Below are 19,286 nucleotides of genomic sequence, written 5' to 3'. Positions count from 1 at the left end.
AATGCTGAGAGAGCTGAGACACTTCAAGCCTGAAGAAGAAAAGACTGAGGGAGGATCTTATCAATGTGTGTAAATATTTGAAGGGAGGGTGTCAAGGGGATGGGGCTAAACGCTTCTCAGTGGTGCCCAGTGATGGGACAAGAGGCAACGGGCACAAATTGAAACACAGAAAGTTCTGTCAGAACACAAGGAAAAACTTGTTTACTGTGAGGGTGACCGAGCACTGGATCAGGTTGCCAGAGGGGCTGTGGAGTCTCCATCCTTGGAGAAATTCAAAAGCTGTCTGGATAAAATCCTTGGCAATGTTCTCTAGGTGACCTTGCTTGAGCACAGGGTTGTACTTGATGATTTCCAGAGGTCCCTTCCAACCTCAAAGATTCTGTGATTCCATGAATGCAGATGCAAACTCTTCATTTCACAAGCATTTAAATTGTATTTCTAAATCTCCAAAACTTCAAAACTTTTACASAAAAACAGTAGCAGAAAGAAGGTATCAAAAGCTTCTGTAAGATGGCATCTAGCAGATCCTTAATGAAAGGCCCATGAGTGTTCAAACATAATATACTAATGTCATGATGGAGATAGGAGTGATGTGGTAAACCCAAAGATTTGGCCAGAGTTCTCCATCCTTCAGCAGATGAATGTATTATGCCACAGTAATCACAGAGCATGATACTGCAGGCCTGGAGGACAGGTAAATAAAATCATTCTCAAAAAAGAGCTAGCATTACACTTGCACAGAGCAAGTGAAAGAGCAAATTACTTGCTTTGATATGTTTATGTTACAGTCTTTGATGAGGATGGAGAGCTGCCTTTAATGCACAACTTTATCATTGCATTCAGGTTTTATTATTTCAATTAAACTAAAGTTAAAAATTACAAAAATTAAAAATACCCTAAAATTAAATTAAATCATCTGCTTGCTTAATCTGATGTTTTCACCTTTAGAGTGGCAACATAGAAAACATAGCAGGCTTTAGCCTTTAAAGGTATAGCCTTTAAGGTGCATATAACCCATCTTTGCTTTTTTAATGCTTAGCACACTCATAACATATTACATGGCAGCTGTTATTACATGAAAAATGCAAACAAAGTGCTTTGTAGGACTCTGAGGTTAAGTGTGTAACAGAGACAGAAAGCTTGCAAACAGAAAAATATATGCTCAAGTTATCTGTCAAACACAACTGAGAACTGAGGCATTATCATCTAGTGCTGAGAAACCATGAAATACAACATGGAAAAACTCCTGCTCAGGCTTTCTGATGAGAGAGGAGTACAAAGGGGCACAATTTGGATGCAGCTTGTAGTTTGAAGCTTTAACTTCATTTTGGTTTCACAAACATTTGAAAGCATTAACTCTGGGCCACTCGAGACAACCTCCAGACATAATGAGACTRAATAGCAAATACGAGGACAAGCTTTACTGTACCCCAATCTTACTTTCTCTGAACCACTAACCTTTCTCTTAAGAAGTCAAGCCAATCAGTGACCACATTTAAAACTTGGGCATTATCAAGCACCCAAAACACGATGACAATATTAAGCTATATAATGGTGCCACCTCGTGGTAACAACAAAGATGACACTGGATCCACTCAACACATACTTCAGCAGTATGCTGTGGCCACTGAAACCATTAAAAGCACCATATTGAAATACATACCTCTTAATTCCACTGTATCATTTAAGTTTTACAGTGCAAGCTCACCACCAAGACTGATAAATCAGCAATTCTGCATACAAAAGCATGAAAGAATCCTTCATGATTTATAACCACAGGTTACAGCAGCAGAGAAGCTAATCACAATTGTCAGCGACATCATGAATGGACCTCTGGTCTTTGATGATCCTGGCTTCTAAGAGGAATTAAAAAAATAGAAAATGTCTCTGAAAGGGCAACAAAAGTGATTCAAAGTCAGGCAAATCTGCCTTACAAAAATGGAAAAAGAAATTCAACACTGTTCRCTGAAGGCATGATTGGGTCATAAAGTATCTATCCCCTCATAGAAAGAACTCTGATAGTACCAGAGCTGAAGTTCAGCATTAAACAGAAGAGAAAAATCCATCACTGAAGACAAAACAAAATAAATTCAGAAAAGAAAATCAGGTGCACTTGTAAATGTGATGAAACTTTAGAACAGCTTGCCCAAGAATACGGCAGATTTCCCACTGTCCTACATCTGAAAATCAAAACTGTCAAATCAAAATTATCTCTCTAAAAAATGAGTTGTTTCAACCAAACCCAACGATTTTTGATACATGAACCATGTATGAAACTGTCTGGCTTATATTATGTACATCATCACGACAGATGAGCATAATGAAATTTCTAGTCTTAAAATCCATACATTTCCTCTTTATTTGAGAATGATTCAAATAAAGTATTTAGTTGGCACACAAACCTCTAGAGCACTGCCAGTACTACTGATGTCTAACATCTTACTTGTAGCCAGATTTAAGTATCTATAGCTCATARGAATGATAGGTACAAAYTTCATTTCAGCAGTTCTGCCATTTCTCTCTCTYTCTCTTTCAATCTCTCTCTCTCACACATACACACACTTATCTCCTTGTTTCTTAAGCAGAAATGTCACTGTGTCAAGCCACGATCACTACAGCGTAGATCCAGAGAGAAATAAAATAAATGGTTTTAAAAATCTAAGTCCAGAAGTTGAAATGGTCATTCTTTTGCCAACTTTTCTAGCATTCTGAAACCATCTTATTCTATCTCCAGAATTTTCACTGTGAGACAAAGATTATGTTTGTGTTGTTTTTTTTTTTTTTTCTAATTTACTCTATTAACACAATAAACATGTAAGATCTATTTGTGCTTCAGCTTCAGACTTTCTTAGGGTTGATATGATCTCACTAAGAAGTGCTTCAGACTGTCGGGAGCAATTTACAGGTCCAAGCATCTAAATGAATCAGATACCTTAAAGCACTAATATGAAAAAAACCAACAAAAAAAATCAATATTCAGACTAATTGTCCTGTAAGTCAACATTCCTGAGAGAACAGGGAGTGTGTCATCCTGTAGCACAAGAGCTTAGTACAGCTAAATAGGACCTCAGCACTCCTGGCTCTGGTTCTTTACTACATACAGATAATGAGCACACACCTAGCTTCCCATATTCTACTGTTTCTACTTAGTGTGCTTCATTTGCCAGAACGGGAACTGAATACAGAACATTCCTAATTGTCACAAGCTTTGATTAGAAGGATGACATGACCATCAATTATCTCTTGCTATGGAAAAGGAATGGAGAGCTCCAGCTCTGGAGCTCTCTCTGATTAGGAAGTATCCAGCCATCTGCCAATACTATCTCATTGACTGAGTCTTTGCATACATCTGTGATATGCCCAGTTGCCTTGATCACTATTTCTGATGGGAATATTACTTGGAAAATAAAAGGCTGAACAGAATCAAGGAAAGAAAATTCTTATACAGAGGAAAGAAGCAACTTTYCTCTGAGAACAGCCAGTAAAATGGCTGTCAAAGTGGCTAGTGGATTCCTAGATACTAGAGACATGAATAGAAATTCCATTTGGGGATACTGAAAAATTGGTTTTTTTCCCTCTGACTCAAAATGTTTTTTTTTCCTCTGACTCAAAATGTCCCTAGACACATCATTAATTTAATCAAATTAAATGTTTGCTCATTCCACACCTGCTACCTTATCCATCTTATTTATTCTAAYACAAATTCAAATGGAGTTTGCTGGATCATTCTTTGTTAAAATTTTCTTACAAGATTCAAATAAGACAAAAGTTACTAATAATCCCCACTTGCTGAAACAATTCTGATTTCATTTACCTTGACAATTGTAATACAGCCTGCTATGTGCAAACTAGTTATCAGAGTRGGCTAATACGACTGGAGAATCAATTGCTATGAAAAGAGCTGTAATCTTCATTTTCTATCATGCTTAGGACTAAATGGCCTTTTAACTCTTAGTATATATTGTATTTTTTAAAAAAATAAAGTTGTAAATATTTCATCATTCATAGAGTTAGAATATAGGTTACTAGGCAAGCGGACACTGTTTCTAGCAGTCTTTATATAATCCCCTTTGTGGCTTTCTGGATCAGCCAATAATCAGATAATCATTAACCTTCATAATCAGTTATCTCCATCACACAGAGATAACTGATTATGAAGTTAGCCCTAAATGTATTCTCCTTGAGACAAGAGAACCATAGCAACATGATTAAGACTGCCACACAATTCAGTGTTTTACTTTTCYTGGCAAAAACTTGTAAGTTCCAATTACAGCTTTTTTCTTTCTTTTCCCCCTTTTTCTTTTTGAAGAGATGCCTAGAAAGGTCTGACTTTGATGTGCCTTAAGCATATGGTTTACTGTGCAGCTGAACATAGGAGGAGTTACTTGGGTACATGATTAAATGCTATGTTGAATCACAGCCAAGGATCCTTAAACAGAACCAGGGCGACAGGACTACATGTGAGAAATCAGGCAGCCCAAGGGTGAAAAATATTCATCATTACAATACATAGCCTGCCTATAGAACAGCTTCCCTGGGAATGCTGGATTATTTTCTGGAAATAAGTAGCTACCTCTGCTTGTTCCAAGACAACCACTTAAGAATTGCTGCTAAATCTATCCAAGTACATCAAGACCCAACTGCTATTCACCACTAGGCATGAGCTCTTTACATGGCCTTCTCCTCCAGTGGAGTAAAAATCTGATCCTTAAGAGTTCACCTTTAACTGTTAATACAATATTCATTTGTGTAATGTGACACTAAGGAATATATTTGATGCTGTTACAGAAACTGGCTGTTCTGTACTACAGAATGAAGTACTGCTTTACTCGGTAAAGACAATAAGTGCATTCACTTACTTGTTAAAAAATAAAGCACTAGAAATTCCTCACTAGAAAAAAAATAATAATACAGAATTATCCTGTGGTAAAAGAATAAAATTTCTTTACCAACCCATAGCATGAGTAATCTGGTGATGGATGTATGATATAAAATTTATCAAATGCAAAACATAAGGAAGGAGCCTATATGAAATAAAACATGCAATCTGTAATCCTCACAAAGTTCTGTGCTTTAAATTATACACATAGCATGATCATAGTGCCTGATAGTTCATGGTCTGTAGCTTACTCACCTTTCCTATCTGTACCAAACTTTTTATGCATTAGACTACAGAATTTGTATGCCCCCCTGTACACTACAGGGCTTAAGGCAGATTTTTCTGTTAGAAAAGCTCAAATGAAAGCAATTCAGGATCAACTGTTCTCTTTGAAAGGAAGGTTACAGCTGTCATTCTGATACGAACTTGTGTTGCAGTCTCTTCCACAATGCAGGATGTAGTTTCCATAGAAATATCTTCTTACATCAGTATCTACAAGCCTTCCAACTATTCCTTTTTGGACATCTCATGCAATCCATTAAAATCTTTTCAGAGCAGGGAAATAACTAGGTTGAATTACTATTTAATTACTTGGTGAGAAGAAAAAGTAAAGTACAATTAACAAGAGCTTTATTTAAAACAGCACACAAGATGGAGAACACGTGCCTTGCAAAAAAAATTATATCTTACCTGAAGAAATCTCTTTGGTGTTATAAATTATGAACAGTCAATTATATATTTTTTTTAAGATCACACAGTGATTGTGCTCTTTTTTGAGAGTGGAGTTACGGCATAGTTCTGAGTTGTTTGCTGGTCTTATCTCCAACTAAGCCCTCAGGACCTGCTCTTTATCTGAACCCTTCACATTGCTGAGTCTCGTCTGCACATTGTTCTAAGTCCTCTTGGTTCAGGACTCTGGGTTTAGAATCCTTTCTGCTACTGCTGTGCCATCTGTATTTTCTATGGCATCTCCCGCCACTTTTCCAACATCAGAAAGGTATTCAACACCCTGAAATCAGAACCGAGACACATGGAACATCAAATTATACACAAGCATCATAACAACTGACTTGATCCTAATACGCTAATATAAAATGTCTTTGTCAACTGAGGCAACCATAAACATGCAAGGCAAGAAACTTAGCCAAATTGTTTGTAAAGAACAATTTTATTCCCACTACTCTGCCTGAGTTCCCAGAAGTGTCAGCATAAAGAAAACTGGGAGTATATGAAGCCTTGATCAGACTGGGTGGGCTATGAAGCCAGGACCACAGCACGTAACACAAGAGTTTGCACTACAGGGGCTAGTGTTGTCATAGTTCCCCCAGGAGATCCATGTCTGAAGAAAAGAAACTGATTTAACTGTCATGTGGCAACACAAATGTGCTGGGGAAACAACCGCTATAGCTCTTTGTTTTGCTTCCACTCCTCTCTCCTTTCTCTTTATTAATTGAAAAATCTTCATTGTTGTGATTTGTTTCCTTGGGTGTATGTTCCCCTGACTAGCTTTAGGGTGAATGGGTGCATTCAAAACTCTCAGTTCATTTTAGTCTTCCATCATGCAAAAAAACTAAGCATAGTCAAATCTGCAGCTCAGCAGTGGAAGACGACAATCAGGACTGCAAAGAGCTTGGCTACCTCATTCTAGAAGGTGTCACAGTCAAGCTGCTGCGTAAGCACAGGAAACAACACAGTTCAGTTCAGAAAGCCATCGCATACACAATCTTTGGAGTTTGCTCTATGCCAGCTTGGTTACAAAAACCGAACTATTTAATGAGAACTGTCCTGGGTTACTCAGCCTCCCAAACTACTACTAAGTAGATACACAAATCAGTAGCCCAGCAGTAAAAATACACCCATGGTTGTTTGCGGCAGTCTCATACTTAAATGTTATTACTTTACTAAAAAGGAAAAATACAGTGATTAAAAAGCAGAACATAAAATGGTAAATTACTTACTGTATCTTATTGATGTGGTCTGCATCCAATTGTCTGGGTTTACTGCTTTGAGCAAACTCCACCYGAGAGCCCTCTTCATCCTCTGGAGAAATAAGGTGAGCAGCTTTTCCCAGAAAAAAAATCAAGATGAAAAAATATTAGTATACATCCATGACAACAGTTCATTTAAGAACACCCCAAAATACACACTTGGATGCTGCCTTTGTAGATCTCCAAGCCCTCTTGCTTCGCCTTTGTTAACCAAACCAGGGTGCATAGGTGACATTGCCACAGAAAACAATGGCACCTGTTCGATCACGCAACAGCTATGTTCTCTAGTAGCTTCCTGAATGGCACTTAAATATTTTAAAGCTGCACCCTTTAAAGTGTTCCCAAAGCAATTGACTATCCTTACCATATAGTGATATATTTTGTAGATGCAATCTGAATATTTATCTTTCAATTTCTGCATAAGCATTTCCCATTTATAAACTGTTCAGAAAATGCTTTTGATTGTATTTGTCTTTTCCTAGCTTCCATCATCCTCACAGATGAAAATACCACAAGGAACAAGTTTAAGAGAGTTTGTAAGCCTTCTTTTTTGCYGTCTGTTTTGGAAGAATCTTAATAATTAATAATGAAGTACATAGTCTGTAACTTGCAATGAACAACCAAGTAGCACTGTTTTTGATTTTGATTAAGCACTAAGTTAAGATTTTGATTACTATTTGAAGAAAAAGAGATGAATAAAGAGCAGACAATACTGAGCTGTAAAGAATCTTACTAGCGTAGCCAAGATGGTGCTACTGTCCTATTGCAAGAGAGTATTTAAATCTAAAAATCCTACTTCTTTTCTCTCAGAAGTGAACAGCTACACTAGAAATAAAAAGTCTCCAGTGCTTTCTCAGCTTGAAAGTTCTGCAAAATAGATAGTCCACTCATCTCCAATACTCCCCAAAATCATATCCTTTATCTCCCTTTCAGAAAATGCAGATACTCTGACCAGTTCATATACAGGATTATAAGCAATCATTTGAAATTGATTTTAATTCTTGCTCAGTCTGCTTATTTTTCACATTAGCTTCACATTTATATGCTTTATGTATATTACTAAACTACTTTGTAACAGCTTAATTTAATGCCAGCAACTAGGGCCCAAACATATAATCGCATTAAATGACTTCTGTTCATGCAATCTGCCCCAGGAGATACTTGTCACTATGTTTCTATTACTGGGACTATTTGTTGTAAATAAATCTATTTTTCAAACAACAAGAATTAATTCAGATTGAATAATTGCAGCTATGTGTGATGACATACTAAAGAGCCTTCTTTTTATAGACATATATCTACATATATAGAGAGAAATATGTAGATATATGTCTACACATCTGTGCACATCCAAAGTGTCTGTTGCAAATATACAGAGTGCTGCAGTTTATCTGTACTGCCACTAGATGCAGCCACATAACCTTTCAAAATGTAAAATTTTGACCTCAGGGCTGTAGAAACCACTTTAGAGCGTGTATGTTTGTAAAATTCTTACAACAGTATTAATAGAATTAAATCCTGAGCCCTGGAAAGAATGAAGGATACATAGGATTTTCAGTATTTTTTCATTAACGTTGTTCCCAAACACAGCATTGCACATATGGATGGGGATCTAAGAGCAGAACGAGACGTTACTTATTTGTATGGTTGTTGCCATAGATCCAGATTGGAGCTGAGAATGCTGAATTACTTTGTGKTTTTCTCTCAATATAACACAGAAAGGAAGAATGAAGCTTTATGTTACTAAGTGCTCCCACAAAGATTCGAATGACTGTGTGTATATGGAACAGGTAAAGGTGCAACTCCAGTAGGTTACAATCTATCTCACAGCATTTTCCTCACTGTGCACCTACATCACAACTTTGGAAACACAAGCTTCTCCCTACATACGTGGTGATCAGCAAGATCGATCCTCCTGGATAGCAAATGATAAAGGACTCTCACCCTCAAAAATGCTTCTGATTTTTCTAGTATTATCAGATAGCATGAAGCCATGGGAAATTCTCCTGTTGTCCCCTCACCAACTGTCAGAGGGAACTATGCAGGCACAACATTGTCCTTAGGACCAACTAAAACCAGGGAAACTCTCCTCTACATTTAACAGGTGTTACTTGTTCTGTGCTCTTCTTTAGTATTTCCCTGGGTGCATAACACACACAGTACTAGGATAATACAAACATAAGAAGCACGCAAGTAGATTCCATAGGTAATAAAAATATAATATCTGYATTTCACACCTACTCTTTTCAAACACTATTTTTACAGTGAGTTGATTTTCCTCTGAAAATAGATGAAATAAAGCCTACTCAGCATATTCTGTGTCTAGGAAAGCAATCCCCAATGCGCTGTGCACCAGAGTGGAGAACATCATTTAGAAGGCAGATTTTTTATTATTAATTTTAGTGGCAGGTTCGCGTGCTTCTGCTCTGTTCCATTATGGACATCACACTGAGGTTCACAGCTGATATATGAGACAYGTCAATTTCTAGTTTATACAGAAGGAGGTTCCCTCCTTTCTCCTTTTGTAAATAGAAATATCTCAATTACCTGAAGAAATGTCCAAGGCAGTTCCCAGGCCTCCTTCGAATTTCTGATGACAGCCAATTACATGGAATCATATTTACTTGGAGTTTGGACTTTTTTTTTTTTTTTTTTTTTTTTTTTTTTTTTGTCTGTTTGCTTGTTTTTATACAAGATTACAATAAGAATACAAAAAAGAAAGTATACTCTCCAAGATCTGCTTTCTCTTTGCTGATCTGATCACTGTTCTCTGCAATTGACATTAATAAACTGAACTGTGCAAGATGCATTAAAGAATAACATCAGTTTTTGTTGGTTTAAAGCATGAAGRACATAAATATAATGGCTTCAGACGAACCCGGCCTGGGGCAAGATTCTGGCTTAACTCTCCTGTGAGGTTCTGCAGACAAGATGAAATGCAATGTCTCAGCTGAAGGTCCCCAAGCCAGTACAAAGCAGGATAGATGTGGGAAGGCATGAGAGCAATTTGCTCTGCAGCACTCCTTGCTGTACTTCCAGAAAGAGACAATATGCGCCCTTCTTTCAGAATCCAATGCTGATCACAGCTCATCTGCAGGCAGCAGAGGGGCCCAAGGGCAGCTGAACAGACTACACCAACAAGATCCCCATATGAACTGTCACAAAGGTTTCCTACTCTGTTGCTGTCTGCTGTGAAGGAGGCAAAAATGCTCCCAGCAACAATTTTTACCCTGTAGGATTTACCCTGTAGGACTGTACTCTGAGTCTTCCAAAAGCCATCATGAAAATGTTTGTGTTTCCATCCAAGAATGGTACTGGCAGCAAGATGAAGATAATTAAACACATTGCCCATTGGACACACAAATTTCTCTTTTGTAATAATTTGAGGGAAACAAACCCTCTCTATAACCCAGACATTGTGTTGTGCAATAGGAATTTTTTGGGCTAATTTCTACCCTGCTGTAAGCACACTGCAATGGGACTTACTTTATGCCAAGACTTTGCTTTGTTCGGTGTTTCTCAGATGCACTGCCTCTCAATTTCATTACCTCATAATTTCGAAGAATGGTCCTGTTTACTGGAAAAGGACGAGTGAACTGAACTGCACACTCAGTAGTTTCTCYATGTGCAAAGAACAGAGAAATCATCATTCTATCATTCCTCCCAAACTTTGATTTTAATTCTTATCTTTACATAACTATCATGGCCAAGTTCACACTGTTCATGTTAACTCACTTTCTGAAAGGGCTGACTCCATCTGAATTTTTAACCAGATATTCACTCGTTGGCTCCAGTCTCCTGGTGCTTCCACCTCCTACAGTCACTTCTGCTCCTCAGGRTAAGTCTGCAAGAATTTTTGGCAAACTGAACAGGAGAAATCAAGGGGCATGAATGAGTGAAAAGTACACTGGAGGAGGAAGTATGTCTAGCTGAAAATTCTCTCATAGAATGAAATATTTTCATTAGTGCCTTCAGAAATCTTCTCCCTTCTGATCTTCCTTTTCTCTTTTAGCTGAGACTTTTACGGAAAGTCTAGGTGGAACGGGCACGAGTAAATTCTGTCCATCTGCTTCACTCCATATTACTTTCTTGTGAGTGCAGAAATATAGGACTTGAAATGACTTACTGGGCCACCACTTCTGCAGCCACCGCATTACAGAAATCCCTCCAGGCCCTTACCAGGTTCCAGATAAACAGCAGTGGGGTTTTTTTGCCCTCGCTGCTCTGAAATGAAAGATGTTTCAGTGTCTCCCAGCTTTAACAATTAAGAATGCTACTTTAATTTCTAATACACAAACAAAAAAATTGTATCAGATTGTTCTTGGGCCAATACTACTCTCCAGTTTTCTACTTGCATTCATTCAAACATGAAATAGGAAGACCTGACAGAGGAACAGCAGGGGTACCTGTGTAAAACATACAATTTCCATTAGAAACCATACTCCCACAGACTCCTGACGCAGTCCGTGTACTTTGAACATTAGTATAATTTGGATAAACTACCAAATTTTCAGTTGCTTACATTATCAAACTGAAATGTTTCTTATGCAGAGGYTTTCTAGGATGTCTGAAGAGTCAAAAGAAGAAATATGTTGCAAACTGCATATGTTGCAACGGCTCAAAAAATTTAATGGGGATTTTGAACTTTCCTCAACCAACATTCTATTAACTCAAGAATTGAGACAGCAATCTGTAATCAGCAAGATTTTCTTCATGCTTTTCTCTCTCCATTGTAGCCCATCATAGTGCAGAATGAATTTAGATGGGTCATTTATCTTCGACATTCAGTTAAATTTAACAACAGATTGTCAAAATGAAAACTCCAAAATGAAAACTCCAATTGTAGTACGTAAACATTTGCCTTACAGAAACGAGCAGATCATTGTCATTAATTTTACCAAGAATATAATCTAAATTAATCATTTCAGTAAAAACTACTGAAAGTAACATATATACCAAAATAGAGATATCTGATAAGTGGATATTTTACTCCCCTATAGGCATTGATAGCATGCTAAGTAAAATGCTAGGGAAAGCTGTTCACACTCAYTGCAGAGATCTAGAGTAAAAAGTTCCTCTGTCCAAGAACAATATTGTAGTTCTAATAAAAGATTAAAAAAAGGCAGTGACTTTAATATAGTCAAAATTTAACTTACAGCGCTAGTATTTTTATAAAAGTAGCACTTAGAAATCCTAATTAGCATAAGATACAAGTCAAATTTATTCAATGTGAGCTTGGAACTTAACTGAGATGAAAAGCAAAGCCTTGCAACATATCACTAGTGTTAACAAAAACAACACAGCATTCTGATCCATGATCTCTAAACCACACAATGCCTGTAACAGCAGAAATTGATTTTGTAGAGTGGAGAAAAAGAATGGTATTAATACTATTCTTTTCTGAATTTAGAGGTAGCAATACCTTAGGAACTCCCGGGATATAATTGCATACATTTGGTGGCACATATGGACCAAAAGAGAAAAAGAATAGGCACAGTTAAATCTTCATTGATACTTACTAGGAAATGACTGCAAAGTCAAAACAGTCAACAGAAACACTGCCAAAAGTGTAAAATAGATAGAGTGTAAAATCTCTATAATACATACCGAACAGCCTACTTGTTTAGAAAAAACATTTTTTTCTACAGGATACAGTTTTATAAAAAGTATTATCAGGGATATTTTCTGTAAATTTTACTACCAAAGCCAGAACGCCAACCAGAACACAGAGAAAGATATGTAACTGTACAACATTTTTTTTTAAATGGTAAATATTCAAAGATAGTCAATGTTTTGGTGAAGAAACAAGTAATGACAAGACTAGATGAATGAACAGAGCTCAGGTACAGGGCTTGTTAAATACAATTTCCTACAAATGCAATATCTACAAGCACATTATATGCATAGTGTAGGTTTGACAACATCTTATGATTCTTCTCTCTCTGGTGTCAAAAAAAATTGTTAAATCGCTGTCTAGTATGAACAATGACATTGTTCTATTTCTTACACACAGTGAGATAAGAATGCAAAATGCCAAACAGGCAGTATGACTTGTATGTTTCTCTTGGTTTACATAATTATTGGCCTACCTTCCAAATTCCAGGAAATTCCAAATATCCCAAGAAAAATAACCAACTCCGTGCTAACAACATTATCTTTCAGCTCAAATGAGCGCATAGAACCCTTATACAGTTAAGAAAATCCTGCCAAGACTATATTGAAATTTATACATTATACATGACTCTTACCTGATGTTTCCATGTCAAATGATTTACCTTGATACATGGCAGCAGAAATAGGGCAGCTGATCCCTAAGGCATCCTCAGCCACAAAAGACTGACAGAAATCATGCAGTATTTTCATCCCTAAGCCACCTTTTCTATACTTTCTCTGGACAAATATACTATCCAAACCTGGCAGCAAATAACATTGACTGATAGCACCACCACAAAGGCTCCCTGAAAGCAGACAGTAAAAAACACATGAATTTTAAAATGAAGTTGCTACTGCTGCACTAAGAAAACCCTGTATGGCTTATGTGATTCTCCCACAAATACTGCTCTGATCTCTCTCTACAGGCTACAAGGCTACCTCCAATTGAAGTGCATTTGCACTGATAGTAGTTGTGCCAAATAGAAAGTAAAACACTTTCTAGGAGGAAGATTTATGCCATCATAAAATGTAGTTGACAGGTCTCATCACAGTAGTTTCCAGACTCTGATTCTTTACACTCAGGCTATCCAGGTACACAGGCTACATATGAAGGGAAGCTAGCTGAAAAGATATAATAGTTCTACAGTCAAAGAGGAATAAATATTCTGAAAAGTAATTTCAATATATTCCTTTAGCTTTCGGCTATTCTGGCAAATCACTCCACCTAAACTCTTTTTACAAAATTTACAGAACCACACAACACAGCAAAATCTAAACATTCAGAAGGTGCATACTGCCTGATGCAAGTGGACAATGGCAAAGGTTTCCAGAGAACACTCCAATACCAATTAAACAAGCAATTTAATACTGACTGTAGGGAAAAAAAGAGAAGGTCCCTAAGCCTCTKCATATCTTGCTGCTGTGCCTTCCCAAATGGTACAATAATATTGTGAAGTATGACTTTTGACTGACTCTGTCATTTATACTTTCATACCTACCTACACAATTACTGATCAGAAAGTTATACAACACTTGTATTATATATTCAAGCAGTATTTGATCCCTAAGTTCACTCTATTCCATAAACAACTATACAAAATAATATTTCTCTCTTTCAGTTGCTGCTATCTGTCAATGCATACGCAAGGGCCATCTTCAAACCTTCATTGGTAAGAGATCCACATAAAATTAACTGTTGAGGTTACTCCCCCTAAAACTGGAAGCAGACCACGACTGCACTCTCTCAGTGACTCTATGCCACAGGAAGGAAAGTCTGTCACCTGCCTTCTTCAAAACACATAGCTGAGTGTGCAATGCATAGCAGGGAAGTGGCAATTTTCTGAAGAAGAGTTGCTACGGTGGGGAAAGCATTCAGTGGAATCCTACCGACAGCTAAACTCAGTACAATGGCCTAAGCTCAAACCTATGCTGCAGCACCCAAAAGTCACACCTCTGGAGGAAGATGGGTACAGACAATAACYGAGGACATTCGCTATAAAGACATAAGCTACTGAGTGGTGTATTTTAAGAAAGAACTGCTCCTTTTTAAGTCAGTTCATTTCTGCTAAAACTTTGTAACTTATGTAGGTATGTGCTTCAAGTCCACTGTCTGAACTACTATCAATGTTACATCAGGGCTTTTACTCAAGGACACGTCGTGCTAATAAACACATTAAGTCAGTCATTTCAAATCATGGGGACATGCTGTTAGAGTCTACAGGCTCTTTTAAGAACAAAATACAGACTGAAGTATAAGAGTCAAAACTATTAMACCATTTCTCAGTTAAAATTGTCAAAAAAAAATTAGTTCCAGCATCAAGGGATTTATTTTGCAATCGTGCATCGTAAACTCAAATTGGAGTCAACAGAAAGTTAATGAAGAACAGACATTCAGGGTCCAAACTTCTAATATTCACCCTAAACAACTTAGGGCCTGACTGCAGGAGGTGTATGAGCAACTCCTTTTGTACAACTTCCTTAAAGTACAAAACACCACAAAAAATAGAACCTCAAACTATTTGAAAACAAAAGTAATTCCGAAATGATCTCTACTAGTGCGCCATCTACCTACACATAGGAAAGTCACCATAGAAACCTCTTATTTTTTTTTATATATATATATTTTAAAAATATCTATGAATATTCTGTGCTTGTTATATCTGGGTATACGATAGTTTGAATAAAAATGGATATCCATGCCTTCCTACCAGGAAAAGATGAAAAGATGATTTTCTTATTTTGTTGGTTAAGTCCCATCAAGACCTCCCTGGGTKTCTCTCTTACACCACTTACTAATATAACACCCAGTCCAGTTTTCAGCGTCTCAAGTCAGGAAACTTTCATCACTTCACTAAGACCTATTTCAAGGTTTCATAAATCTCTTCATCAAAGCTTTTTTCTAAATTTAAGACTTTTATTATGACCTATTTTCTTTTTATCACATCCACATAGCCATCTTAAACAGAGGTATACTTCTGTTCCTTGAGATGGTATCTAATACCTCTTGCTGATAGCTGCAGGGTCTCACTGAACACTCTCTTTCCTAGCATGCAAATTCAACAAAACACATATGAATATATTTAAGTCTAGACACTGATTTGTCAAGGCTGCAGCTCTCCATTTAGCAAAAATCCACGTCACATATCCCCAGCCATATGACAGATTACATAGCTCTATAACCATTCCATTCACATCTAGGCTTGGTCCAGCTCTGCTTAATCAAAGCGCACGCTTAACTTCAAACATATGTTCAAGCACATTGTTGGAAAAGGATGGTTTGTGGTGATGTTTATAACCTTTCAATATTTGTAACATATGATAGGTAGTTATTCTTTTTCCATTAGCCAAGAAATTGAGTATATTCCCAGCCCAATTGTTAGCCACCAGCCCAGCAGAAATGTTAGATTCCAGCAGTGTTGCACCATACATTYTAAGAAAGGGATACACATTTCCTCATGAAGTCAATAGCTTTAAGAATTCCTGCAAGTGTCCTTACAAGTTTATTCTATCTCATATAGTCTGTCTCCTTTAAATCCTTGTAAGACTGTTGTGGAGCAATCCCAGCAGCTAAGTTATATCTGTTCTTCTAATTCTGTGTTGAGAAGACGACAAAGATTTACAAAGATTAAACACATGGTAAATAAAGAAACCATGAAGCCACTCTTCACCTTGTCCATGGGAAACATATTAGAAAAGTCATAGCCAAGAGACATTTGAAAGAGAATAAACAAATAAATCTTTGGAACAAAGGATATTTTGCCTCTAGGTCCCATCCAATAGCAAAGAGGTTATCAAAAGCTAATGGTGGCACAGAGCTGACCACTAGGCTCTTGCGCATTCTGTTTAGAGGTTTGTTCAACTGCTGAAACACACAAACAGTCTAAGTTCTGGGGTGAGGGAGGAGACAGCGAAAATCAGGGCATTAGCCATGGAAATGGAAGTGTTTATGCAGTCTGCCCTTTGAAAGCCTTTGATCTGTTTGGTTAGGTCACAAGTGCCAAATGACCAACTTATAAGCCAGCAAAATGGTAAGTAGATATTACAAGGGCAGGAAAGCAGACAGTCATTAGCATTCCCAAAGAGCCACAAACCAGGAAAAAAAAAAAAAAAAAAAAAAAAACCACAAAAAAAAAAAAACTAAAAAAAAAAAAAAAAAAAAAAAAAAAGAAAAAAAAAAAAAAAAAAAAAAGTCCCCACATCCAAAGGCCCCAAACAAAATAAGGTTTGCATACTGACTGTTTCCCTGCTGAACAAGCTGGCTTGGGGCACACATGTTTGGACAGGCCTTCTGCAGGCTAAGTGCTTGTGTAAAGGGTGGGGAATACTTCTGCTGAATAGAACCCAAGGTCAACCCATTGTGTAAGTTTATATGTGAGAAGGGGAACAAAGGTTCTGGCTTCAATAAAATTAAACRAATTCATGTCTTGACTGGTATGTAGTCATTTAATTTTTATTACAGCCAGAACCTTCAGTCTGCTTCAGAAATGCGTATTAAAAATATTATTGCTAGAAAACGGAGAAAAAAGCAATTATCCAGCAAGATTTTAGCTAATTGTCTTTCAGGTTAGTTTTGATTCTGATTTCTTTCTTTTTTTTTTTTTTTTTTTTTTTNTCTAGAAGAAAGGCACGTAATCAATTGAAAATAGAAGTATATGGTCTCTTTGGGGGAACTATTTCTAGAGAAAACCATCTAAGCTACCACATTAGTAAAAGAAATCTGCAAAAGCTTATAAAGAAGAATAGTGGGAAATGGTTTTCAACTTGGGCAACCACTTCCAATGACCATCTTAAAATATATTATCATTTCTGAAGCACTCTGGTGTTATCTACGCAAATGTTAACTATTCCATTTCATTAATCAGCCCATAAGGTTGCATCATATTTTGTTAACAGAAAAATACAGGGAGGGAAAGAATTTGTCTCTTCCCTTCCAAAAACAGATCTGGATCAAGGCGTCTTACAGGGCAGCAAGGCCGGGCTTCTGCTGTTCTTGTCCACAGAAAAGGGCAAAACTGAGAGCAAACAGAACAGCACTGCAAAATTAGGCGTGTAGCTTATGGTACCACTGGGATCGAGAGATGGAAAAGGAGAATAGACAGTGTATGTCCCTCCCCAAGTAGCACCCCTGGATACATCTACTTTCCACTGCAGCAGCAGCCACCTCCATCAGCTATGCTTTTACAAAGGTCTGGGATAGCTGAAAAGCAGACAAGGGGTCAGGGCTGTTTTGCTATTTTTACTTTTGYCTACTTGACTTCAGCATAGATTTTTTTGCAGTCAGGTGTTCCCAGAGTGTGATTTGTGGAACATCTGCAAAGAATGAATGAGAAGCCAAAAATGCATTTACTYGTGATTCAATTTCATGTTTAAAAGCCTTCTCAGAGGCCCAGTACACATTATGTTAAAGCTGGTTTAACTCATGCTACAGAAAATACTGTCTTTCTCCACTCTCTTACTGTGTTTGACAGGAAGCTTCAGAAGGGCTAAACTTTGGCATTCTAATTCTTTTGCTCTTTGTACCAGAGAAGAGCTTGGCCCATGACTTGAAAGCTCCTATGCATAACAGAAACATAATAGGTAAGAGTAGAAAAGCTGAGGTCTTTTATCTGTATACCAAAAGGATTTTTTCTTCTGTTTCATTTTAAAAGGTCAAACACACTCCTGGCTTATAGCATCCTTCCTGATTTACCTTAATGATGACATGGAGCTACTGGAGAGAGTCCAGTGGAGGGCTACGAAGATGATCAGAGGGCTGGAGCACCTGCCCTGTGAGGAACGGCTGCGAGAGCTGGGCCTCTTCAGCCTGGGGAAGAGAAGACTGAGGGGGGATCTKATCAATGTGTACAAGTACCTGAAGGGAGGGTGTCAAGGGGATGGGGACAAACTCTTTTCAGTTGTCCCAGGTGACAGGACAAGAGGCAATGGGCAGAAAGTGAAGTACAGGAAGTTCCGCCTGAACGTGCGGGGGAATTTCTTCCCTGTGAGAGTGACGGAGCACTGGACCAGGTTGCCCAGAGAGGTTGTGGAGTCTCCTTCTCTGGAGATAGTCAAGGCCCGCCTGGATACAACCATGTCTAACATGCTCTAGGTGACCCTGCTGAGCAGGGGGGTTGGACTAGACGATCTCCGGAGGCCCCTTCCAACCTTACTGATTCTATGAATCTTGTACAATCTCCTGATAAGAGCACATTAGTGTGAAGGCAGTAAAAATCCATCTTTGATGATTACTAATCCTCACTACATAGAAAAAAAAAAGATTTTTTACGGAATTATAAGGTTTGATAGCACAAAAAATCTTGTCAATAATTACTGTCATTAATCCACTACACAAAACATTTTTTAAGGTTTTCACACAAGTTTAAAGCATGTCGAGAAAAAAAATGAAAGGAATATTTAAAAGAAATATAAAACAGATCTTGAAAGCAAAGTATCTGTTGAAAACTTAGTTTTGTCTTCCAGAAAATATTTGAAGTGTTGCAGGTTGCTGTCTGCAAAGAAAGGTGTAGAGGTTAAAGCAAACATGTCTCAGAGCACAGGAAACTCTGTCATTTTCCATTTTACCTTTAAGTAGCTACAGTCAGTGAGGTCTGAACTCCTCAGCTGCCTAATATGGAAGCTGCTGACATAGATGAAAATGGAGACATTTATCTTGGCACGTGACAAAGTATCTTATCAGCCTCATTAGTGGCTTAGTATGTCTCATCAATCTTTAGAGCACTCAGTGGTAAATGCTGCATACCTGCCATTGGACAGGACTAAGCACATAC

General features: G+C 37.6%; 1 protein-coding gene across 1 annotated transcript in view; it reads right to left on the bottom strand.

The window, feature by feature from the left end:
* Positions 1 to 19,286, bottom strand: part of LOC146593779 (protein FAM169B-like) — an 89,643-nt gene that overhangs the window by 42,154 nt on the left and 28,203 nt on the right. The window contains 3 exon segments of the mRNA XM_085308623.1: positions 6,838 to 6,940; positions 10,603 to 10,731; positions 13,143 to 13,325. Coding sequence (XP_085164749.1) covers positions 6,838 to 6,940; positions 10,603 to 10,731; positions 13,143 to 13,325 — 415 coding nt within the window.

The sequence above is a fragment of the Rhea americana genome, unplaced genomic scaffold, assembly GCF_003343005.1.
Source record: "Rhea americana isolate MKP2758 unplaced genomic scaffold, rheAme1 scaffold_28, whole genome shotgun sequence".
In the NCBI taxonomy this organism is placed as follows: domain Eukaryota; kingdom Metazoa; phylum Chordata; class Aves; order Rheiformes; family Rheidae; genus Rhea; species Rhea americana.
Note: the sequence above shows the minus strand (reverse complement) of the source record. Positions and strands in the feature narration are given on the sequence as shown.